The sequence below is a fragment of the Nanorana parkeri genome, unplaced genomic scaffold, assembly GCF_000935625.1.
Source record: "Nanorana parkeri isolate BGI_ZX_2015 unplaced genomic scaffold, ASM93562v1 scaffold1137, whole genome shotgun sequence".
Taxonomy (NCBI): domain Eukaryota; kingdom Metazoa; phylum Chordata; class Amphibia; order Anura; family Dicroglossidae; genus Nanorana; species Nanorana parkeri.
Genome location: NW_017307405.1, coordinates 20,012 through 45,708, shown reverse-complemented (window position 1 = coordinate 45,708; position 25,697 = coordinate 20,012). Strand labels below are relative to the sequence as shown.

The 25,697-nt window shown below is 39.7% G+C and overlaps 1 protein-coding gene across 1 annotated transcript; it reads left to right on the top strand.

The window, feature by feature from the left end:
* On the top strand, window positions 1–25,658 carry LOC108796606 (aspartyl/asparaginyl beta-hydroxylase-like). Its single transcript, XM_018568105.1, has 7 exons — window positions 1–258; window positions 3,891–4,037; window positions 7,567–7,611; window positions 10,094–10,162; window positions 20,326–20,370; window positions 22,465–22,506; window positions 25,300–25,658. The coding sequence occupies exons 1-7, from the start codon at window positions 243–245 to the stop codon at window positions 25,623–25,625; spliced, it is 690 nt and encodes a 229-aa protein (XP_018423607.1). The 5' UTR covers window positions 1–242; the 3' UTR covers window positions 25,626–25,658.
* The last annotated feature ends 39 nt before the right edge of the window (window positions 25,659–25,697 follow it).

Genomic DNA, 25,697 nt, shown 5'->3' with positions numbered 1-25,697 from the left:
GATTTCCATATGAGTGCCTGCAAGAGTTTGGCTCCAGAAGGCAGGACTCCTATTAATAGACTTCCAGCAGCCTTGCGGGGCAGGTCTAGTTTCGAAATCTAGCTGACTTGACTGTGCACAGCCATTTCACCCCTGCTGGATGGGGGATGCTGGTTCTCTTCTTGGGCTTTACTTTCCGGAGCTAAAGTTTTTCCTTGGTTGATCGTTTTCACAGATATCTGTGGGCACACCGTGCTGGAGGCATGGCTGAAGATACAGGTACTGCATTTCATGTGGAAAAAGAATGTGCATGCCAGATGATTTTATAGTCTGAGGTGAAAAATTACAAGTGAAGGCTTCGGTGTTTGCAAGGCAACAGATACATGAATAAATGCATAACAAGTAATGTAGTCTATGCCTTCAAGGGACCCTTACTGCGATTGTCGTATGTACTTAAAAATGTTCTGTGTGTGTTTGTGTGTGTGTGTGTGTGTATATGTATAGATGGATGGATAGATAGATGCATATGCAGCATAACATATGGATAGGTTCTTTGGCTTCGGTCTACACGGACCCTGGAGCAGTGTTGGGTAAATCCCAAGAGTCATCTAGCCGATTCATCCTCAAATTTACAGCTGAGGCCTCTCGTTTTGGAGCACTTTCTTTTTTTCAGGAAGGACATGGTTCAAATGTGGCTACTGGCTCCTAGACTGGACCAATTTCCTTGTAAAGTGAAGCAAATTTTTCCTTTTCTTCCCCATAGTGTACTGTTATAACCTGGACTAATAACGCAGCAATCACTGAACCAGGGCAGGGGATTAAATCGGCAATACTACCTGTTCACCCTCATTGTCCGTTCAGTGGTGGACCGGTAATTGCAGAATACTGTTAGTATGTCTTCAAAAAAAAGTGTATTTTTTCTTCAAAATGTGGGCATGATGACATGATCCTATGTAGACACCTTAGTTAACACTGCTTATCTATTATATTATATTTTATTATATATTGTATATTTTAAATTGGGCAGTGGGGAAGCGGGGCAAGTGGATTTTTGTTGTTAGTGTGTATTTGTTTAAAATGTAAACATGCAGATTTAAACAAGCTGAATCTATCGGCTGCTTTGTTAGATCTGAGTACCTGTACCTGTACATGTAAAACAGCAGGTGTTAGGAAATGACTTGGCTTTAAAAGCCAACAGCTTTACTGCAGTCCAATGCTGAAGCCAGGTAACTGTTATGTGGATGCTTTGTACTGTCATAAAAAACAAAAGCTGATTGGTGCTAATTTTTTAGCCATTCTGCTAAAACCATCATTCACTGTGTATTGGGGAGTGCTTGGTGTGTGTTGGGAACATACTGTGAATGCTCCCTTTTATCTAATAATACCCATAATATATGTCTTAATAAATGTTTAGTTTTATGTTTGCATGTTTTTTTTATTTTTGCATGGGCACATATCTGTACTTGTTTGCACAGGATTTTGGCATGTTGCTCGGCTTAGGTGGGAGTGAACAGGGAAATAAAATTAGAATGATCTCTGCTGGTGTCACTTTTGCTGGCAGATTGCTTCTATCAAAATAGCATTAGTGAAAGGAGAAAGTTTTATAAACAGTCAGCAGAGTCCTCTGTACTGAAACAGCATGTGGATAATTCTAGGGGGGTAGAAGTTGATAATGGGAATGATTAGTCTACTGGTGTTGGACATGTACTTGTGGAATACCTGTGAGTGATTCCATTAGTGGTGCATGTTTTTTAGGACCATGTCTGAGGTTCAGCATCAGAATGGGCTGGAGAGAGTAAAGTAAATTTGGCCAGTTCAAAGTGAGCATAAAAAAAAATGCATAGATAAGTTACCTTCAGTCAAAAACATTGTCAAAATAGTAAATTCCGAAGTTTAGGCATCTGCTGTTATCTGTACATTGGTTTGTACCTGTACACGTCAAATTTCTCCTAGCCTTTTTCTGCCCTCTGAGCTGCACTGTTAGTGGAGTGGTAGGGGACAAAGCCTTGACCAGAAAAAGCCCTCAGTTGATGCATTAAAAACCTTTACATTTAAAAATTGTGAATGTGTACCTTTTTAAAATGGTCTTCTTAAAGCAAGTACTATAATCCAGCCTTATATTTTTTTTAAAGTGAATCCTAGAAGGTTGGGTCAGTGCGATGGCACAAGTTGGTATTGTGACAGTAGGAGGAGACTTGTTTTGTGGCACGACACAGGGAGGTACTATAGCGTCCATCAACCTGTGAATGGAGATATAGGCACCGAAGATTTCATGTCACTGGAGGATTCCATGTCTAGCAGACTTTTACCTGTGGTAGCACTGTAAGTGCCATTACCTCAGACATATTATTTTGGTGCCACCACTACAGCCCCTTGGAACAGTTACTTATGCATCAAGATTGATGGCTGCAGTGCAAAAATATGAAAGGTAATGCATTTATTAGGGATACAATGTGCTATGGATGCAGAAAAAGAATTTGACTTGATAGAACATAGGTTGTTGGTTTTTTTTTGGGGGGGGGGGTGGGGGTGTTACCAGGAAGAATAGTGTATTATAATTAGCGTTTGCAAGTTACTATTTTTTCTGAATTATTTTAATTTCTTTGGATAGTTTTAGCAGTTCTCAGGCATGTAGCACTCGGTGTCCTTGACTGGGAATGCCTACAGTGCTGTTGGCTGCAGTTGTCGATGATGAGAAGACTGCATTGTTTTCAGGATACACATTGTCTTCATTATGTTGAGAGTAGAGCATAGTTGTGGGTTTTGTCTCTCTGGGAGCTGTCCTTACAAAATAGATTAATATTGACTTCATGAGTTTTCTAATGAAGAAACAAGAAAAATTGTTTCTGCTAATTCAACTGATGATGATAGTAGATGGTAAGTAACTAGTAGGATACCTTTTTTGTTTTATAATTCGGCTCTAAAATTGTCTGCTTTTTGCTGTATGTGAAAGGGGCCAGCTACAAGTTTACAATAAATTACGGTATATCTATAGCCAAAATCGGTCTACCTTTTGAATAGAGAAGGTAAGACCCATTGGGGAGATTCACCCTCTCTGTCCTGGTGACCAATATCACAGATCGTGATGGGAAATCCAAAATGTTACACTTTTCATCTGAACAGGAGTAAAGGGTTATTTTCAAATAGGGACATCTTGTCTAATGTGTGTTTTCCCATTTTGGGGAGATTTCCTCTTTTTATTTTTGTTGTGTTTCCCCAATGAGACCCAAATCGCAAAAAAACAAGGCTTTAACCATGTCACTTTCTCTATCCTAAACCTAAAAAAATAGACGTTTTAGCTTGATTTACACTTTAAGAAACTGCCAGAAATACTCCCCCCGCTGGATGAATCTATAATTTCTGAAAGGCTCATAGAAAACATGGAATAAGCGTTTTCCCGCCCAGCCAATAGTTACAAAAAAAATAATTGTACATCTAAGGACACATCTCTTCAACTATCCCTTTGCTGACAATACTGGAGGGTTGGAGTCATGGTGTGATCGTCAGGAATGGAATTTCCCAGACCATCGCTATTCTTCTCGAGATTAGCCAGGTTTCCCTTAAAGGGTGCTTCTAAAACACATTAGCTCTATTAATACATCCAGGGATAGCAAGCAATGTCACAAATAATGATTACCTCTGCCCTTTCTTTACCTGTGATCTGAGAGCCATGACCACAGGCCATTGTAAAAATTTATCTGTTTACATTAAGCCTATCTACAGCTTGTACTCTAAATGCTGCGAATGGATTTAGAAAAAGATACATACCTTGGGGAGATCACTGTTGCTTTCTACCAGATGGTTATTTTAAATCTTCTCTCCTAAAGCCCAGAAATTTCCTATTTAATACCTCCATTTTACTTTTTGTTATAAAAAAAAAGCTTTTATTTAAAATCTTCCATTCTTTTCAGAAGCAAAGCACGGTGGCAACAATGGAAAGAAAGCAGGCCTGTCCGGTAGCTCAGTCTTTACCTGGTTTATGGTGATCGCCCTCCTGGGAGTATGGACATCAGTAGCTGTGGTGTGGTTCGACCTGGTGGACTATGAAGATGTGCTAGGTAAGAGGATCTATAGAACTGTTTTTTTTTTACACTTGCTATATTAGAGGCAGTAGCCCTTCTGGGAATTTTTGTTTTTTTCTTAGACTGAGGAGGGAAGGTACGCGATTCCAGTAGCCTGGGCGATTCTAAATGTAAGGAGCCAGCTCCAATGTAAGCGATCTGGCTCATCTGGCAGGGGGGATTTGCCTAGCCTAAACATGCAAACTTCAATGTGAAAATGTTGTTTTAATTTACCAAAAGTGACATCTAATTCTTCATAAATTTTCTTCTTCATATTTTAATCCTTTATGTAATAGACAGCACTTCAGAGCTTAACAGTGTGGAGAAATCTGAAGACAGTGACCCTTATAGAGAGATGGCACACCAGGTTATTCTTTGACTTGGTCGATTTTTTAGCAGATCCTGGTTGTTGGTTTCCACTATAATGTGCAATTCAGTTTTTAACTTTCTACTATTATCACTTTTAGGCTCGGGCACATCTCTCTTTTTTTCTTTTTTCTCTCAAATCTATCTTTTTTGTGCGGAAAGGACCAAGTTGAGTGGCACGTTCTGTGTAGATATACAATTCCTTTTATACAGTACATCCATGGCAATTACAAGACTTTGATATGGTTACATTGATTCCAGTGATGGAACTGTGGTTAAATTGTATACATCTACTTTCAACTGGCGATTCTCTTTCAGGAAAGCAAAAAAATTTACTTCTGTTCATATGTTGACAGTAAGGGGGTCCCAGTAATTAACCAAATGCAGCTGACCTATTTCAGGGCCTCTGTGGCAAGCTGTCCCTTACCCCACTTATAGTTGAGCAGGTCTTTGTCCAGCAGCCCTGTTGGTGATTTTATGTTACTATAGGGATCTAAGGACAACCTTAAACAATACATTTGGCACACAAGTGGAAAAGTTTCCCCACTGTCTTACTGAAAATGGGAAATAAATGTGCTACTCTAGATAAGTGGACACATTTCTGTAGGTCAGATCTCTATTTAATGGCACATTTGCCAATAGTCTGTATGTACTTTCAGAAAGAAAGACTCTCTTACATATACTTTACTTTCATTCTCTGTTTCAACATTCTAAATTGTTTTGACCATTACAAATGGTTCTAAATCGGTGCTATACTGTATATATTCCTCAAATTCCTGTCTGTTTATGCTGAGTTTGTGTGATGCCTACTTGCACATCCAGATCCAACCACATTCCCAATGTTTTCTGAGACTGACCTTTTTGTTTTTGCCACACCCACCTTATTCTGTATTTATATTTGATGTAGCAGCCTTCGCCCACCTTATCACTATTTATTTGCTACTTTTTCGGGTCTAGATTGTACCAATGACGTTCTTATAAATCAACTTGGTTGAATACTGAGCCTCTCAAAGTCAAATCTAGTACTGATACTTGCACAGCACATTCTCCTTTTGGCTTACCTCATTGATTATAGTTCACAGCTTTAAAAAAAAATAAAAAATGCAGAAGCTTTCGTCTGTGGATATTCCCAAAGCCATGACATGAATGGGACCGGTGTAGCTTTTTTTCTGCAGATCCATGGATGTAATTGCACACCTAGATCTTTCTGAACTTCCGTGTAGTCAAAGTAGGGTTACAGAGTCTTCACTGAATCTTTCCATTTACTTCCCTCTTCAGTCAATACAGATCTTAAATAGTCGCCGTTGACCGCATTATCAAAGGTCATCCATTTTCTTACATGTTAGCACAAACACAAGCTCATCTAGGGCATCTACTGGTACAAGGTTATACAACACCAAATAGCTCTGATTCCACCAATCATCATGAATTGACAACAGTAAAATAAACTGTTACATAGTTACATAGTGCATTGGCACTGCTTTTGTTAGTGATCTCCAGATTCAAGTTTATTTTCTTATGCTCTGAGGTTTGGCTTTCCATATTTTAAGTCCGAATCTAACCACTCTTTTGATATTCCCCACTTTTGATGACAGCCTAATGATCACAGCTAGACTTCTTGCTATTTTTAGAAATCACCATCACTTCCTCCTTATCCAAGTAATAGTGAAAAAAGACCTCTGTGTGCAATCAATGGCAAATGCTTTGTTTTCTGGCCCCCCAAAAAAGAGCTATAGCTTATAGGAGTTCTATAGCTCAAGGGATCAATTTTTCGACAAGGCCTTTCTGGCAGGTCAATCTTGCATTTTTTGTCTAGAGACTTGAATAGAGCTATGGAGGGTTAAACTACCTGCGGAACTCTTAAATCCTCCTTTTTTTTTTTTTATAGCGTTGGGAAGGCTTAAAGGGTAATTCCACTTTCCCTGATGAATTTGGGGAAAATTTAAATTATCCCCACCTATCTTCTTCGCAAGAAGCGCTTCAGATGACCACACTGGGCAATGAGTGCTCACCATTTGCAAACTTAATTTGAAATACTTAGTGCAGGGCTGCAGCAGGGAAGGGAAGGTGTGCTTCTTTCCTGGGAAAGTGGAATTAAACATTTGTAACTTATTTTAGATTTTAATTTTTGTTGGCGATCTATTTGGGAGATTTCTGTTCCTGTGATGGCAATACAAGAAATCGGGGTGTGGTAGTCCTAAAGACTGGCACATAGAACAATAAAAACATTGTCAGAGGTTCTAACCCTTCTCAATTAAAAATGTGTGTGTATTTTTGTTCAAGTCCCCTTTTAGAGAGACTTCCTATCACTACTTGTATGGCCAGGAAGTGAGGGGAAAATCTCCATATTCGGGCCACTGCAGCAATAAAAACCTGTCGGAGGTTCTAAGCTTCCCCCACCCTATCCAAAACACACACAAAAAAAAGTTGGCTGCAGTTGGGTGTTAAGTATCATGAATATACCAGTGGCAAATTCTCCTTTTAGGCCTCATTCACGCAAGAGCAAAAGTGTATATTGCGTATATATACGCGCACTATATGCAATCATAGAATGCATCATTCATAATAGAAATGTTAATGAACTGTACATGCATATACACGCACAAACACGGGTATGCACGTAAAATATGCAGAAATATGCTGCCCGGACACATCTTGGTTCCATTCTGTTTTTGCGCTTTTTTACGCTTCGCATATATACGGCTCCATACACAGCTGTGTATGGAGCCATTTATTTGCATATGGTACAATACACGTGGCAGTGTGAATGAGGCCTTATAATAGCTTTTGTTTGCACTCCATTCCAAAAGCATATAATGATTTGTGCTACTATCCCAGGTGGATTTTCATTATGCTGGATCAATCAGAGGCTTGCAGAATGCTAATTTAGCTTCCTGTTGGCCATTATACTTTTGGTTAACCTTTGGGTTTATAAGAATGTCCTGGTGCTGGAATCCTGAGTGATGTAAGAATGCAATATGTGATACAGAAGATCTAAAATATGACTTTTGGGTACAGCAGCCCTTTTGCTTTCACTGTAATGACCATTTTTGTAAGTAATTTACGTTTGCAGTCTGGGCTGAAATGACGGTATCTAAATGTTACTATATATATATATATATATATATATATTTATTTATTTATTTTATCACACATGCAGCCAAGGCAATGGATTTCCATTATAACTTGTCAGAGGTTCTTCAAGGTAGGATTTCATCGTAAAACCACTAAAATATCTTCCTCTTCCCATCTCCTTGTGTTTTTACTACTATTTCCTGTGGACATGCTTTTACTTCCTTTCATATTGTTCCCTCACCAAATAAATCCATTCTCATTTTTCATCTAACAAACCTGGGGTTTGGGTATAAATATTTTTTCTTTTTGTTCTAATATCACAAACTGTTCAAAAACTTTGTTGCACTTTTTTTTTTTTTTCGGTCCTTCTATTCTACCTTTCGTACATTTGGGAAGAGTTTATTTGGTGTTTATCCATTCATACTTGAGCAATTCTGCTATTTGTATTATTTGTGTTTTTAATATCATGCAGTGACACATTGATTTACAGCAAATTAAGCATTTTCTGATAGGTGTTATTGCAGTATTTGTTTTTTTTCAGTGAGGTTTGACAAATTGATAATAAATCCTGACTCGTTGCTGCATAAAGTGGACCTCAACTCAAAACTGAAGATTTGCTATGTTAAAAGGAATATCTAGAACCCCTTATTGTGTCTAAGCGACACCCTGGAAGAAAAATTAAGACAAATTTAATTTACTTTCAAATTTAAAAAAATAGGATTTAATGCATATAATTACTGTTACAAATGATTAAAAACAGGATCCCTGTCAAGCAATCCAAACAAAAGTAGTGGATTATTTATACAACGATGCCTGTTAGCACATCACTATCTAGATTACTTTTTGTATTCGACAAGACAGCTCTGTAAAAATACACGTGCAGCCTTCCTCTCCCATTCTGGGACAGCTATTTGAACTGGTCAGGTAATAAGCTTAGAATGCCTTCTGCAAATCTACACGTATGGACACACTTTTAAGGGATCACGTTAGTACTATTTTTGAGTAGAAATGAGATTTACAAAAGCGATTTGAGTTATACATATAAAGTAGGGATGCACCGATAACGGTTTTATATATAAAAACATTTTTTTTCAGTACTTACCGATACCAGAAGTCCCATTTAAGGAAGCCGGGCAGCGGGTAAAGACTCGCCAACCAGCTTCCTAATTAGCCAGCTCCATGCTCCCTCGTCACCAGGTAACGAGAAAGCATGGAGCCGGCTTTCTGGCCAATCAGGAAGCCGGGCGGCGAGTCATTACATGCCGGCTCCTTGCTCCCCGTCACCAAGTGTAAAATATCTTGAACTTTACTTTTCATTAGAAACTGTTGTTTGACGCCTTTTTATTTTAGGGATGCACCAATACTAGTATCTGTATCAGTGCCGATACCGAGTATTTGGGTGAGTTACCAGGGAGCATGAAGCTTACTTCCCTACCAATCAAGAAGCCGAGCGGCTGGTAATGACTTGGAAGTTCCAAATACTCGGTACCGGTGCATCCCTAAAATAAAGGCGTTAAACTACAGTTTCTAATGAAAAGTAAAGTTAAAATATTTTTCGTTGCTGGATACTAAATAAAAGCAGTTTTACAACCTGTAATTGAGATTGTACTTTGATTTTTTTCCACGGGCATAACAGCCTAGTATTTCTTGGGTGTATAATTTTTTTTTAAATTCATACTATGATGGTGAATAGTGTCTACTACTGCTTCTCATCAGTCAAGGGTGCCACTAGTTATTGCTTTTACATTTTTGGAACTGGTATATATTGGTAAGTTCACTTTGGGTAGATGTAGTCTAGTTTAAATAACCCACCAGCTTTATTTGTGTCGGTGATCTTTAAGTAGGTCCTATAAAATGCTGGCAATTATGGCAGCTAAAATTTACCTTGAAAAGAGAGGAAGAAAAAAAGCCTAATTTAGTACATGCACGTTGATTCTGCCAGAAATCCAGTGAACCTTTTACTTCATGTGTAAAATAGCGGGCTACTGCTCTCACTGCAACCAGGAATGATCCCGACACCCTGCTGCCTGATAGCTGGCTCTGCCTCTTTAGAGCCAGAGCCAGTTGTGCCCACCTACTCCTGTCTGTCCCCTCAATGAGTGCTGGAGGAAGAGAGAGAGGGGAAGGGGGGGAATCCTTGTGGGGAGCAGTCACTGACATTCACCACTCTGCAGGGAGAAGCCTTGAGCTTAGCGATCAGCGGTTTGTGATCGCTCAGTTCTCAAGCTATAGAGCTGCAGTGTCACAGGCCGGCTCAAATTATTGTGAAGAATACATTTTAATCTCACAATACTTCTCCTTTTAAGACGTTGCTGCCTCTGCTTCACTAAAATCCCAAGCAGTGCTGCCAGCCCTGCCCAGCTGGACTATAGAACTCATCCTTCTAATCGACTCTCCATAACTTAAAGGTTAGTCCAGCAGGGGAGAACTCTCATCAGGGCTAAAAGTTAGGAGCTGACATGATTTCTGGCAGGATCAATAAGTATTTTTCTCTACTTGCAGTGTTTTCGAAGGAACAAAACATCTGTCAAAAACGGTTTAAAAAAATTGTACTAAAATGATCAAATACACTAGTTGTTTTTTTTTAATACTAATTGGTTTGTCTCCACTAGGAAAACTTGACGCTTACGATACTGACGGGGATGGAGATTTCGACATTGATGACGCCAAGGTTTTACTGGGCAAGTCGAATTTTCTTTTATTTCCTTTTGTGCAGATCGATTTGCAAAGACATAATCCTGCAAATAATTACTGTCTAGATCAACAAGTACAATGTTTGCTCATGTCACTAAACTAAAATCTCGTCTTTTTTTAAAAGCAATTTTAAACAAAAAGGTCTTCCTGACCTTGACTGGAAATTCCTAGTTTTACTGCAGTGTATGTTTTTATTGCAAAATGAATTTGCCCCAGAACGCATGTTAAATCCCTGTTTTAAAGTGCATGAGTATGCTTGTTGTTGTAAGCATGGACTAGAAGTGTCTTTTCTCAAAGCAGGCTTTTGTTTGTTTTACCTATTTATAATCTGTCACAAAAATGAGTTACTTTCATTGGTTCCTTTTTTTCTTTTTTCTTTTTTTATTATTAAAAAAGAAAATGTGCATCTTTGTGCTTTTTGAATGTGGACATGCATTCATACATGCATGATCATGTCATCATTTCAATCAGTAACTTCACCTGTCTGTGGTCATCCCCAGTCAAAAAAACATACAAAGAAATGCGACCGTGGCATTTCTTTAAGCAGTCATTGGGGAATCTGGCCCCTCTTTTCAGTTCCCCAGAATCCTGCTGAGATTATATGTGCATTTTAGGTATGTTATTTCACCTACCTTGGGAAGACATCCAAAAGCCCTGGACCCACTGTTGGGCACAGCAATCTTGGATGTGATGTCGGCAACCCCAGCAGACTGCCAGAGGAGGAGGGATGGGGAATAAAGCATCACTTTAGACAGTGACAGTGATCCCATCCCGAGACAGTTATTTAAAGTTTGTGTGGTGAAGGTAGTGGCTGAGAAGTTGGGTCAGCACAGACAGTAATTTGAAACTCCCAAAAGAGGGGAGGGCTATGATGTGAAGGGAGGGCAGCTGACATTTTCTAGAGTGCCAGTTAGTTCAAAGGCAAATTGCAAGTCGATAAAATTTGTTTATGCAAAAGAAAAACTTTAAAATCTTTTAAATATTATATGCTTTTACTTGCACATTTTAGGTTTGTTTTCTTTAGATTTACACAATGCTAAAAACATAACTGTGAACCATGCTGCTGTACCCCCTTACACAACTATGACACTTCCTATGTACTGCAGTTTCTATGTGTTCTGTCTTGAGACCACAGATGGGGGAGACGGCTACATCTTTCTTAATATGTAGATGGAAGGAATGGGTTAACATGCATGTAAACCCGAACAATGAACTTCTTATTTGCTTTCTTTTGGTCTGTAAGTGTACCAATGGAAGCCTTTGGTTATATCTGTTCAGTAAGTGCAAAAAATACCTGTTGATTCTGTCAGAAATGCAGTGCTCTACCATATCCATTGCACTCTGCTGTGTTATCTCAAGTAAAGTTATTAGCCCTGCCCGGGTTATGTCTGGGAACTACAGAACATACCTGTAGTCCTGTCCTGTCCTAGGATTATAACACTTCTCCTTTCAACATGCAGTACAAAAAGTTTGTATTGTCACCCTTGGACAGAAAGTGTCTTACTGGCAGGATCACCAGGTATATATATATATATATATATATTTTTGTTCTTGGGTTTAGATATACATTATTTATTCCTGGCATTAGTTTTAAGTTGTTGTGTTTTTAAGTTTGAAGGAGGTCTATGGACTAAGTCAGATTATTATTGTTGCTGTTTTTGTCCGGCCTTTATTTGGAATTGTCATTCAGTATCCTGTGTGCGAAGTTCATTCTTGATGGTTACATGTGGATGTTTTAGACCTCATGATCAAAAGTGGAGTTTTTTTATTTTTTTGGGTTACATTAGTTGGTGGGTCAGGGTACCCTATCTTTTGAATTTCATCAATTTTGAACTGAGGTACAGAATGTGAAACTTTTTTATTGGTACCACATCAGATGTAGTTATTTTAAAATTTATATGGCATTTAGCACTTCACGTCCACAAATCTGTCATAAGAAAACCTCTAAGGACTTGTATACTTATCCTTCTACCACTGACCAGCTATATACAGGTTATTAACATTCTGTACATCTTTATTTTGTTCATATCTACATTACTGCATAGGGTACAAGAAGGGAGATAATGTCAATGAAGTAGCTGCTTACTAGTCAGTGAAATGAGGACAGTGCTACGAATTTTACAGGTAACCTGTTGCCTGCTTAATCTGGAAAACTTTAGAGTCCATGTAATATTGTCGTCCAAAGGTGCCATAAATCAAACCCAAGAGTCCTCACAGCAATAGGTGCAAGGGTATCTAACTGAAGGTTACCCCCTAAATGTAATTCCACTGTAAATATGAATATATATCTATGGTCTTATTCTGCAGAATATCAGAAACTAATAATCAAAGTGACTGTTAATATGTGGCTGTAATTGCTCACTATACCTGTTCTGAGATATTGTATTTTTTCTTCATGGACTGTTCCAGACAGCAAACGTTCATCCACAATGGCTTTAAGCTGATGATCCAGCAAGGCAACAGATAGTCACCACTCTTAGTGAGGCCCTGGTTTAACCCTTTTACTGCCACCGATGTAAGGCATACAGCAGAACAAAAACATTATTGAAAATACTGTTTTGGTAAAAACAAGGACCTGGAACTGAAATGGTCAAGGCACACAGCTGGGGCACAGGCATCTGATCCCCTTTCAGAAAACCTATCTTGGAAATTAGGCCTTTGCATGAATGAAATACAGTTCTAGAAGTTATAATTTCTTCTATAGAGACCAGTATGTGTACATGGTTCTAGAAACGTAAAAGTGAATTTCTAAAAGAGTACTAATTTCTAGGCTGTGAGAAGTCTCCACTCATACAGAATGGCTGTGCTGGGTGTAATTTATCACACATACTGAATCAGTAATTAAAATGTTGGCATGTCCCAACTGTATGACCTTTTGTGAGATGGCCTTGGCAACTGTCTGGCCAGAAGGTCATACTAGAGCAGTGGTGGCGAACCTTGGCACTCCAGCTCTTTTGGAACTGCAAGGCTCTGACAGCCACAGACATAACTCCCAGAGGCAGATGCATGTTGGGATTTGTAGTTTTGGCACAGCTGGAGTGCCAAGGTTCGCCACCACTGTACTAGAGAGACCTGGTGGGCTCAGCAGGTATTGTAGTTTTACTCTGCTATTCCAACCAATATGGTGCTACCCAGCTGCCAAAATGATCATTTAAAATATAGCTGGCACGCGAACAGTATATGTGCTGCTATCACTGACCTACTGAAAGTGCCTGTAATACGTTGTTACTGACGCAAAGCAAATATTGGAGCTATTGCAGTCAGAACGCCTCAAAATTAGGTTGGAAACCAGTTAGCACTCTTACCTTGCCATTTTTGGTGCAGGATTTGAACTACACAAGGAAATCTATATGGAGTATGTATGCATCTTCTCCCTGTGTTTTAGGTTATTTGCTCCCACTGTTCAAAAAATACTATTAAAGGAGAACTATGAGGTGAGTGCTTTTTACTCATCTTCATAGTTCTAGCCGACCTGTGACAATGAGACTGTCACAGGTCGGCTCAGTAGATCGGGAAGTGAGCGAATGCATACCGGTGTTCGCTCACCTCTCGATCCTGTCACGGCTCTCTGCGGTGACGGTGAAAGGGGAGGGGCTGGATTCCCCCCTCCCAGCTTCGATCCACCAGCGCTGACTGGCGGAACGGACGGGGGAGGTGGCGGGTGCAGCTGGCTCTGCCTCTAGATAGGCAGAGCCAGCTGTCACGCAGCTGGGCGGATCCAGACATAATTGTCGGGGATCTGCTTCAGCTGCGGCGTCTCAGTATATAGGGAGCTGTAGCTCGCAGTATACTGAGCTTTGGGTGGCGGGGGGACGCTAGTTTGTCCTCCCGTTACCCTAAGGAGAACTATGGGGAAGAACCTTAACCCCATAGTTCTCCTTTTAACTTCCTCCTAAAATTGTCATTGTGTGTATTTTTCAGTTAGTTTGTGAGCTGTTTCATGAGCAGGGGCTGATGAGACTAATAATTTCAGGTGAATATCGGCAATAGCCGTATAGATCCTCCTCTCAGGTTTTGTTTAATTGATTCTGAATCCATAAATGTATTAAAGCCTACGTGTAATTCTTTTTTTTTTATGGTGGCAAGTAGAAAGAACAATGCTCGTCTCTTTGGCTGTCTGTTTAGCAGTATAGTTTGCTGGCACTCTGTATACTAAATTAGAAAGTCAAATAACAGGTGCCTAGTGCAGGTATTAAGAAGGATCTGCTCTGTGCCCTGCTATTTACTTAAACAATGTCAGGCGCCCATTTGTCATCTCTACCACATTTTCAGTTTCCATTGTGCAAATCTGTAAAGGAATACTATTTACTTTAGGCGTTTAACCTATGAACATACTTGGGTATGACCGAGACAATAGAAGGCAGTATTAACAAGTGTCACATAGAATGAGTCATTCTTATACGGCTTTGCTAAAGCTTAAAAAAAATGAGCGTGGTTAATATAAAGTCAGTGCAATATGTGAGAATTTGTACTTTTATGCAAACATAGCTCACCTACTTACTTACTGCATTTGCTACTCAATAAGATTTCAAACTAGGGATTGCATTTATATGTTCCAGATATGTTACTCAATGCTGTACTCTCTCCTGCCTGAGCCTATTGCTAAAGCTCCCAAAGCCTTACTTCATAGAAGTCATGGTTCCAATACTCCGCAATAATGATAGCTGTGTAGATTGTAATGGCTCCTGGAGGTTCTGTATTCCTTGTTGGCTTAGGGGCATAAGAGAATGGTTTACTTTGTTTCATCTGGAAACTTTAAAGTATAACTACTTTTAGCACAGTTTTCCCTAAATGCCAGTACACCTTCCCACAGCAAGTCCTTTGCTTAACTGTCCACCTTCCACAGATATTAACTGTGGAGAGGTGGACTGCCTTTCACAGAGAGCCTCTCAGCCAGTTCATTCCGTTGGGAAGACTGTTGAAGCTGACAATTGCCAGGTTTTCCATAGGAAGATATGAAAAATCGTATGTGTATGCTAGAAACTGCTGGGACACTTTTTGTGAAGAGGCAATGAGGCACCCATTGGCCCCATGGAGAAGATATCCAGGCATCTTGGTCCGGTAAGCTTAGAACATGTTGGGGGTGGAAGGGCCTGCCTTTTAAAGGAGAACTATGGGGTTAAGGCTTTTCCCCATAGTTCTCAGGGTAACAGGAGGACACAAACTAGCATACTCCCGTCACCCTAAGCTCAGTATACCGCGAGCTACAGCTGGTATACACCCAGCTGCATGAGTGACAGCTTGCTCTGCCTATCTAGAGGCAGAGCCAGCTGGTACCCTCCCCCGTCCATTCCGCTAGTCAGCGCTGGAGGATCGGAGCAGGGATGGGGGAATCCAGCCCCTCCCCTGTCACGGCAGAGAGCCGTGACAGGATCGAGAGGTGAGCGAATGTCGGTATGTGTTCGCTCACCTCCCGATCTACTGAGCCGACCTGTGACAGTCTCATTGTCACAGGTCGGCTAGATCTATGAGGCGAGTGAAAAGCACTCACCTCATAGTTCTCCTTTTTACAGGTAACTGTACTAAAAATACAGTTATCATTTTCTGTAATAAACCCCTTTATTTTTTTGTGAATAAATGAATACTTTTTGTTCCTTGGAAAGTATATGTTAAAATCTACTGATAACAGCTCTTTTTAGGTTGCTTTAATATGGTGAGACAATCTGTTTAGGAAATGCTCGGACACTTCTGGTAGTGTCAGTTTGCCTAATTTTTCCCGCCTATTATTGATAGGCTGCTTCACTGGCCAGTAGCACTGCATAAGAGAGAATGGGGCAGGCAAGCTTCAACACTACCCCAGGAAGTATTGCAGCTAAGCACTATTAGAATGGTCCGGGATTCGGTTGGCTGCGTGTAGGTACTTTTGTAATTCTTTACATTTTTATTTGTATAGTTAGGCGGTAGCTGTCCTAAATACCTCCTATACTGCTTAGGCTACACACTGCAATGTTTAAAGTTGTCCTTATAGATGTCTATGGGGAGTGCAGGGAATGAAAAAATGGTTGGCAGCATAGTGCGGTACGTTTTTAAAAGACTATCTCGTTAAAGACAGCAGCCCTTTATGCTTCCCGCCCTGAACAAGAATGAATCTTCCTGGCAAATTGCTTTGCCCTTTGTATAACAGAACAGGGTTAACTTAGAGTATTCCCACAGGACTGTAACACTGCAACTGCTGTAATAGGGTTACTTATGTCATTGTCCCTACAAGTTGCTCATTAGAATAAATGACCATTTTACTGCTTTTAGATGTTAAACATCCATCACAAGTTTTATTCTGCATTCCTCAACTAAATTTGAGTTGTAGGGCTGCACCAAATTTCTGTTGTCCACACGGTTATCGAATGCATTGTGTTTTGGTAACCTTTATCGAAGCTCTAGATATGCGTGTAGATTAGGTCCTTTAAATAAAATAGCTGAGTCACCAATTATGCATGTATGGAATGTCCACTTCCTTAGGACCTGTGTTTTGCATGTTGCTTTCTTATCTGCATGGATGTGGATGAGTAACTCACCTGCTTGCTTCCTTTTGTATTTCAGCATGCTGTATTTCAAAGGTGGTTTGTTTCCATCTAGATTTCATCCTTCTTTATTTTGCCTTCCAAAGTTTCAGCGTCTTCATATATATACATAACTGGTTGCAGTATGTTACCGTTCCCTGCTCCGCATGCCTTTGTCTACCTAACTACTCCTTTTTTCTTTTCTCTCTCTCTCCTTTTTTTCTTCCTTTACATATAGGCCTGACCAAAGATGGCAGTAGTGTGAATATTGATTCTTTAGAGGAAGTCCTTAATATTTTAGCGGAGGAAAGCTCTGATTGGTTTTACGGCTTCCTCTCTTTTCTCTATGATGTAATAACTCCTTTTGAAATGGTAGAAGAAGAGGAGGGTGATTCTGCAGACGATGTTGATGGTACTTCACAGAACGAAGGGGTTCAGGGAAAAAAGACCTGTGTCATTGTGGATTTGCAGAACCAATAATATCTGTTCGGAGACCGGCTTTAAACTTTCTGTGGGTTTTATTTTTCCCTTTTAAGTAAAGCCACAGGCTGTGGGATCTCCTTGTTCAGTGGACAGTCTGGAGTGATGGAGCCATATGCTGTTCATATAGCTGAAACTGATATTTGGCAGATAGATCAAGTATGCAATGGAATGACTGTGCAAGTTGGCCTAAAGCTACATTAAGAATTCTGCAATTCAGGCCTTCTGTGTTTTTCAATAATTATTCTTTACACTTTTGTTTTTTGGAGAGGCAAATCCAATGTGGTACCCATTTCCTATCGTTATTCTGGAACGTTTAGGTTTGTAGTTCAGAGCTCTCTGACAGTGCTGTACCATCTGTCCAAACATATCGGCAGACAAATGAATGCAGAAGTCTATATAGGCATTTCAGTAACTTGTATAGGAAATCTAAAAAAAAAAATTTAGTTGTTCAGCTATTATTTTTTTCTGTCTGTTGGTTTGTCAGCTTCTGTGATTTATCTAACCCCCGGGGTAGTGGCTGATTTATGTAATGTGCAAGTTGTATTTTTCCATCTGGTGCTTAGATGTACTCATGGACCCTGCTCAGTGTCCTTTTTTTTTTTTTCTGTTTTTTGTGTATCACCCCATCATTTTTAACTGTGAGCAACAACATCAGTTGTCTAAAATATCAACACACTGTACACAAGTGGACAAAATGCATACATTGTCAAATGTCTGCATCTATTAGCTATCTAATAGATAAGTCTATTGGACTGCTCATAAGTAGCTATAGACAAAGCCGGGTGCTAGCTATTGTAGTCATTCTCTAGGCTGGATTTGATGACTAGGAAGTGAAGAAGCAAATCATGATAGGTAAAAGTTTGTTATGAGACCTTTTGATTTATGCTCTGGCACAATGCTGCATTTTAAAGCACATGTAAAGAGCAACTTGAGCTCTGCAACCTTGTTAACCTATAAGCCCCACTGCTAAGGTACAGCTAGGCCTGGAACCTGGTTTGGTTGCACACAGTTGTATGTTTGGCATTAATATGTCACTTGCTTTAAGCATTCCAATTTCATAAGTTTTCTCCTTATAATGCTGCATTGGCAAAGGATGTACAAGAGATCTAGTATTGGGTTTTTCTCTTGCCAACCCTTATGAGTCATTGACCAAATACATTGTTGATGCCTATAACTTCCTGACTGCCGTCAGAAAAGAAAGTGGTGCTTTCTTCTTCCGAACAGTGACTATTTATGGAACACAGTCCTAATTTTGCACTCGCTTGGCTGTAGCAAACGTATGGCATGGATCTCCAGTCATAACTTGCTTGGCTATAAAATTGGGTATGTTTTAACAATGGGTTGGTAAATGTTGTGATTTCTCTAAACTGTATTTAATAAAGAGTATTATTTATAAGTTTTGTTTAATTATTGAGTAATTAAAACATAACAATTGACATATTTGTTTTTCATTTAAATAAAACAAACATTCTCAGTATGCTGTGAGTAGATTTGTTTTAATGTCTTGCTGTATGGCGCATACACATTGGCTATGTCTTGTCAACGTCTTCAAGAAAAATACAGCGAGTCCAGTTGCCTTGACTTATTTTTTTACAGATATATCTTGTCAAGCAGGTATATTGTAAGGATAGTAGAGAAGGCATCTTTTCAGCTCACTGCTTATGTTATTGTGTTATTGTGCATGTGCATCCACTATAAAGGCTTAATGGGAAACCGTGCTTTGCCCATGATTGGAAAAGCCATAGGTTTACGTTAATAGTGCCCCCCGCAACTGCTACTACGTACCTTCTTTCTCTGTATCGCTGCTCTGTTTTCCTGGAACTGAAGAACCTGGAAATTCTGGCTATAGGAAAGCATGTGACTTTGACCTCTTCCTCAGGGACCCAGCACTGCCACATGACTTGCAGCTAAACAGAGCACCCTGTGATCTACAGTTAAGCTATACTGCCTGGTCTAAGACCTGACCCTGCCTGGAATCATACAATAAAGGAGCAGCAGCACATTCATGAGATCATCACATTGCTCTTTTCTCCTGTCAAGAACCAATCCCTGTTAGATGGACAACAATTTTTTTTTAGCCAAGTCTTTTGCTGCAGCTTAACTGCTTTGCTTTGACAAAAAATCGGTGATAAAATGCTGCTGGGAAAAACTTGAAAGGTAGCTAAGAGCTATACATACCGGTAGCTATTTAATCCATTGTTATGGTATGTTGTAGTACTGTACACAGTTGTTCAGTTGATGATAATCCAAATACTTTTGGGTTTCCCAGTGCTAAAATAGTAATTATATTGTAAAGAAAGAGACGTTTGTGCATATGCTATCCTATACACAGGTGCAGCTCTGCTTGCAGGTAATCCATCCAGTTATGCCATCTGCTGATAGATTGCAGGTGACATAATGATTGGGTAATTTGTGGTTGAGGCTTGTTCTCCGTAGTTCTGTTTTTCGTAGTTCTCAGTTTTATTATAAGCTAGCAAATGAAATAAATGTCTTAATTTTTATATAAAATGGTTGATGAGCGGAATTATGTTTTATAATTTTATTTGAGAATTTCTTAAACAATTGTTATTAATACCAGCTACAAAAATGCTTGACAGAGAAGAATAATATTTTTGTTTTTTTTTAGCTTTAATGGATTTCCTGCTTTACATTTACCCTCTTAACTGCTAATGGCGTCCATTCATCCATTCATGATATGTTAAATGAGTTCTTCCTCCTTTGCTAGGCTTATCTGCATACTTATGAGTAGGTAATGTTAATTCCTAAGGTTATAGATCATGGCCAGCAAAGACAATGGTAGCATTTATTGCATGTACCATGTGAGCTCTTCCAGACCAATAATCAACCAGTATGCTAAAAATCTCACTTGCTGTCTTGTACATGGGTGCCTTCAGAGTATCTATGGACAGGCCGCTAAGGCTATGTGTGCCTCTGGGGCTTGTCATATATAGTGTGGTTGTGACGTGGAGGACACGCATTGGTAGTATGGGGCATTTGTTTGAAAGTGTATGTATTATACAATTTTTTATTTATTTTTAGTACATTTCTAGTGCTTTTATAAACTTTAAGTTACAGGCTCGTCAGTTACAGCTTCATCCTTATGTACATTTATTATATGGCCTTTTGTTGTAACTTTATTTGGTAACCATTGTTTGTTTTGTAAATATCAGGATTTTCATCGTCGCCAGTGGAGGAGAAAGCTGCCAAGGCCCCAGGTACTTGGTTTGTATTTGGGGTGGTGCTTGGCAGGCATGTCATGTTGCTTTGATTAACAAATATTATAAAATGTTGCCATGTTATTGTGAAATACTGCCTGTATTCCGAAGTGCAAATAAAGACTGTGTAGACTTCACTGCAAACTTTGTGACCACCTAGTGAAAACCTCAACAAGGGTGGGAAATATCTGTAGTTTTCTTCTGGCTTTACCCCAATTCTAATTTTGGGGTAAACTAACCAAGCTTTCAATCCCGTGAGGTGGAAGTTTGTGGGGGGAAAATGCTGCTTCATATGTTTGTCATGAACACAGTTCAGTTTACTCTAGGTACACATCATCTAACCTTATTTCATACTCCACTAAATCTGGTCCTTTGTGTCTTTCATCACGCCCTGTATTTAAATAACTGCCCCATCCCAGATGTATAGTTTAGTGCTGGGTAGAAGGAGATGGAAGTATTTGCAAGGTGAAGTGTATTTAAACCCCAAAACACAATATGTAATATATTGCAGTTTTCCTTTCTTTAGATTGTGGCTGCATTTTGATAGCCCTTTTATGAAAACCCTTTTATCAAGTACGATAAAATACCTGTTAATAATGCCAGAAATGCAGTGTCCTTGTCACTTCCGGTGAGCTTCACAGATGACAAAACAGTCATCTCCTTGTGTAAACTTCTTCTGTTCTCATCAGTTCTAATGTAATAGAGATGAACAAGGGCATTTGAAGAAATTTAAAGTTTGAAGTCCAGCCTGAGTGGCAGCCATTGCTGCCTCAGTAGATACAGTGGATGAGTAAATGTAGCCACTCGGGAAGACAAACTGTGTTAATGGCAGGATTATCAGTTAGAAATAAAGGGGGAAAGCCTGAAAAAAAGAAAACTAATACGACCACCTCATCTAATACTCTGACACACCAGCAGACACAGAAAAAACACCAGCAAAAGGGTGTTTGCCAGGTGAAACTCTGGGCCCATTCAGACCTGTCTGTGTTTGTAAGTTGCTGTAACGCATGCATGCATGCTGTAGTACGCGTTTAATGTAAGTTGTGTTAAGGCAGCCCATTCAAAATGAATGGGCTGTTAACGTAAAAGAATACACCAAAGAGTGGATCTGCAACATTTACCCCAACACAGTGCACCACAGTGTGTGGTAGTGCATTACCGTTCGCTGTGGGGTCCTTTTTATTGCATATATGTTAGTGGTGTGTTCCCTCAGTGAAGTTTAAAATGAATGGCACCACAATGCTCTAATGCACGTATTGTACGTGATGACAATTCACAACATCGATGAGGTCTGCCCCGCAGTGTTGGCTATTGGGTTAAGAGCTCCAAAGGAAAACATTTTGCATTGAAGGGGGTATTGAGTAAGCAGTGGAATGAAACAAATGCTTTACCCATCATAACTTTGACCGCAAAGGATTTATCAAGGCCACAGCGCTTCAGTCTTTGTACTTGCATGCCTGGAAATCAAACTATGATATAGTTTATTTACGAATTTGCAACTAAGTTGTAATTGAATTTGTACGATGCAAATTGTATTACTGTTAAGGCGCTTGCTATATAATGGGACAGTGTTTCCTATAAACATTGGGGGTGGGGAATGGCCTTCTTTAAAATACGCTAGTAACCTCAAGTGGTCTTATGTAGGACTAGGCCAATGCCGGGAGCCAGGTAGCATATGAGGCCAAAGGAAATTTGTGTTTTTTGTTTTGCTTTTTGTTAGTAGTGGAAATACCCAAAAGTGGTCCCTCTTTCCCAGCCTACACACCTAAGCCAGCTGTCACTTAGCAGCATCTAATCATTTTGTACTTTTTTGTTTTCTGCATGCCAAATGAATTGGGTCATTGTAAATGAGTAGCATGCTACTCTTCTGCTCTGACTGTCTTTGCAACAAGACTGGACAGTTAATATGCAGGTTGTTGAATTCTTTATTATGGAAAGCTAAGTTTCCAATATTCTTATTTCAATTTGCATACTTCAAAGAATGCATGTCACTGTGATTATGTATAACTCTGGGTTTGAATTTACTATTCTCACCACAAGGAAAGAGTTATACCTGAGGACATTGTTTTTAATGTCTCCCTTCTGTAAGCTCAGATGTATCAAGAGGAACACTGAAGACTAAATCCAAAGACGAAGGTATTTTGCATTTTGTGTGTGTTTCTGACAGTTTTTAAGCCTGTTCTTGCATGTGCATAATTTATTACCGGTAGCTAATGTGTGCTGTGTGCAATGAAATCAAGCATTACAAGTGGACCTTGCTTATTTAATATAGCCCCTGTGCTGAAATGCTGCAGTAAGCTTTTGCCCACAGCACCTAGGTAAAGGTGATGTCATCCTCCTCCTAGTGAGATCTGGGGATTGTAGAGTACCCCAAATCTCTCTAAGAGAACGATCCTGCATTATTATGCAGCATCTTCCTGCGAGACGAGGAGTAATCGGAATTCTTTGAGATCCCATCAGCAGGGTGGTAACGTAAGAGTAGGTTAGTTATGTTGTTTCTGTGGAAAATTTAAATTATATGAGTACATGTATACACATTAGGGGAAGCTATATTAGCATTGCCCATGTATGCCCTTTGCTTTAGTAATGCAGATTTGTTTGTACTTTAGCAGCAGTTCAACAAAGCTCCCACATGCCCTTGTCTGATATGCTGTAAATCTTATAGAGCTGTGAGAATCTTCAAATCAATATGGTAAATATTCTCAAATATATAGAATTACAAGCACATTAATGTGCAAGTCATATAAAAAAATGCTTTAGGATTAAAATTAAAGTAACTCACGGTGCTTGGTGACATAGATTGCAGTTCCCTACAACTTGGTAAAATATTTGGCATATTTTTCTCTTTCTGTTTGGCTGTAACTCATTTTTTTTATGACCAATTGTTGATAAATCACTGCCATTTTATCATCCATTACAATATCCACTTTACATCCTGACTGATTTCAAAATGTTTTCAGGACAAGTGTGGAGAGCTGGCATCTCTGGTTATTTAAGGGAGATCTCCTTTACTGAGATGCTTTTGGTTGAACCTCCCATTGTCTGAATCGCAAATCAAAAAGTACAGGTTTTACACTTTATTATGAAGGACTAAATAAAAGCAGGGCTTCCCTTTTAAAGGAGAACTATGAGATGAGTGATTTCCACTCACCTCACAGTTCTAGCCGACCTCTGACAATGACTGTCACAGGTCGGCTCAGTAGATCGGGAGGTGAGCGAACACATACCAGGTTCGCTCACCTCTCGATCCTGTCACGGCTCTCTGACGTGACAGGGGGAGGGGCTGGATTCCCCTCTCCCCGCTCCGATCCTCCAGCGCTGACTGGCGGAACGGACGGGGGAGGGGGCGGGTACAGCTGGCTCTGCCTCTAGATAGGCAGAGCCAGCTGTCACTCACGCAGCTGGGTGGATCCCGTCATCTACGTCGGGATCCGCTCCGGCTGCGGCGTCTCAGTATACCGCGAGCTGTAGCTCGCGGTATACTGAGCTTAGGGTAACTGGAGGACGCTAGTTTGTGTCCTCCCGTTACCCTAAGGAGAACTATGGGGAAAAACACTGACACCATAGTTCTCCTTTTTTACTTTTTTAAACCGCAAATTCTGAATGGAATTTTAGAAAAGGTAAACTGTATTTAGTGGGGTTTTGCAAAAAAGGTTTAAGAGTGATGCAGGGATTATGATAGAAATGGAATTAAAGTTCACATTTATGGCAGGGGTAGACACATTCATGTGGAATTTAGGAGCCACTCTGTCCAATCCAGGAGCGCCAGCAGGACTTTTTTTGGGTGAAATAGCTACACTGAAAACGACTAGGGAAATCCTCAAAAGTCAGACACTGACTGTATTTTTTAAGGACTTTTGGCTACCTGGCTCCTAAGATTTGTCCAGCACTGCATTATGTGCTTTTAGAACCCTCCATAAAATGTTGGTTATTCTTAATGAGGAGCCCATGGAAGGCATTTAAAGTCATTGTGGTGTTCATAAAACCCTTGATAAATGCAACAGTGTGTATATATGCGTGTTTTTATCCAATGGTGTTTGCCCCACAACGTAAGCATCGTACTATAAAATGGCATCATTATTTGACCTTGAGGGTACATTTCTGTTGTGCTTTTTGATTCTTCTGATTCAAATGCACTGCAGAGTAGTAATGTGTGAAATGCAATTGACTGCATGTTTTCCCTGCATGGTATGAGAGAATTACATTTTCAAACCCATGTGGAGAGTAGTATAGATAGTAAAATCAGCAGCTGAGGAAATTTAGATGCAATTGGTGTCAAGTCTTTGCTAATACTAGTTGTATAGTTTTCCTTCAATAAATGTCCCTTTTAGGATTTGGGTAATTATTGATGGAACTATGTGATCTCTATGTGATTTATATGGCAGGGAATGGAAGACCAGCTGCTCGCCTTCCTACAGTGCCTCATGTTTGCAGTGCAAGTAATCCATAGAAAAAGATCTTGTGCTTAATGCTGGTTTCACACATTGACACTAGAGTGATCCAGATAGCGAAGTACAATATTGCATTACCTCTACTGGATGTTTTTCATAGAAATATGCAGAAAACCTAGTTGTACCTTTTTTTTTACACTGGTGGCTCGGCTGAAAAGGCTGAGCTTGCTGTGCCACAGGCTGGGGAAGGGGTACATTTGCCAACTGGTTCTATACTGCAAAAATGGCTTTGTGTAGACTGAACAATACCCCACACAGCTCAGAACAAGGAAAACCTATTTTTGGATGAAATATTCCTCAATGGAGTTCTGCAGGGTATCAAGGTATCTGACTGCCCTGTGTCTTGTCAATGCAACATCTGTTTTCAGCTACCCTTATCTACATAGTGTGACACATTGACTCCACATGGGTTAAAGCATGTTGCATTTGTTCTGAATTATCCAGTCATTGTCTTTGTGTTTTTTTTGTGTTGTATAAGTTAAAGAGGGTATAAGAGAGCAGCTGAAAAGGGTAAAGGAAAAATATCTCACCTCGGTAAAAGAAGCCAGAATAGGAGAAAAAGAAAAATCATCCAAAGTGTCAAAGGACAGGGATCAAAAGCGCAAAGAAACGGAGAAACCCAAAAAGGATTCTGGCAAAGAGAATAAAGACCAAGAAAAGGCTGAACCAAGGAGGAAAAAGGATGACAAGCCCAAAGAGATCACAAAGAGGACAACAAGCGGAAGAATATCCAACGATGACCGGGATAAAAAGACTGATAAAAAGGCAGACAAGAAACAAGACATTGGTCTTTCTGAGAACTAATGCTTTACAAACTAATGCAAAGTCTAACTATCTGTCTAGAAGGTACCTGTGCTCTACTGATACAGATTTAAA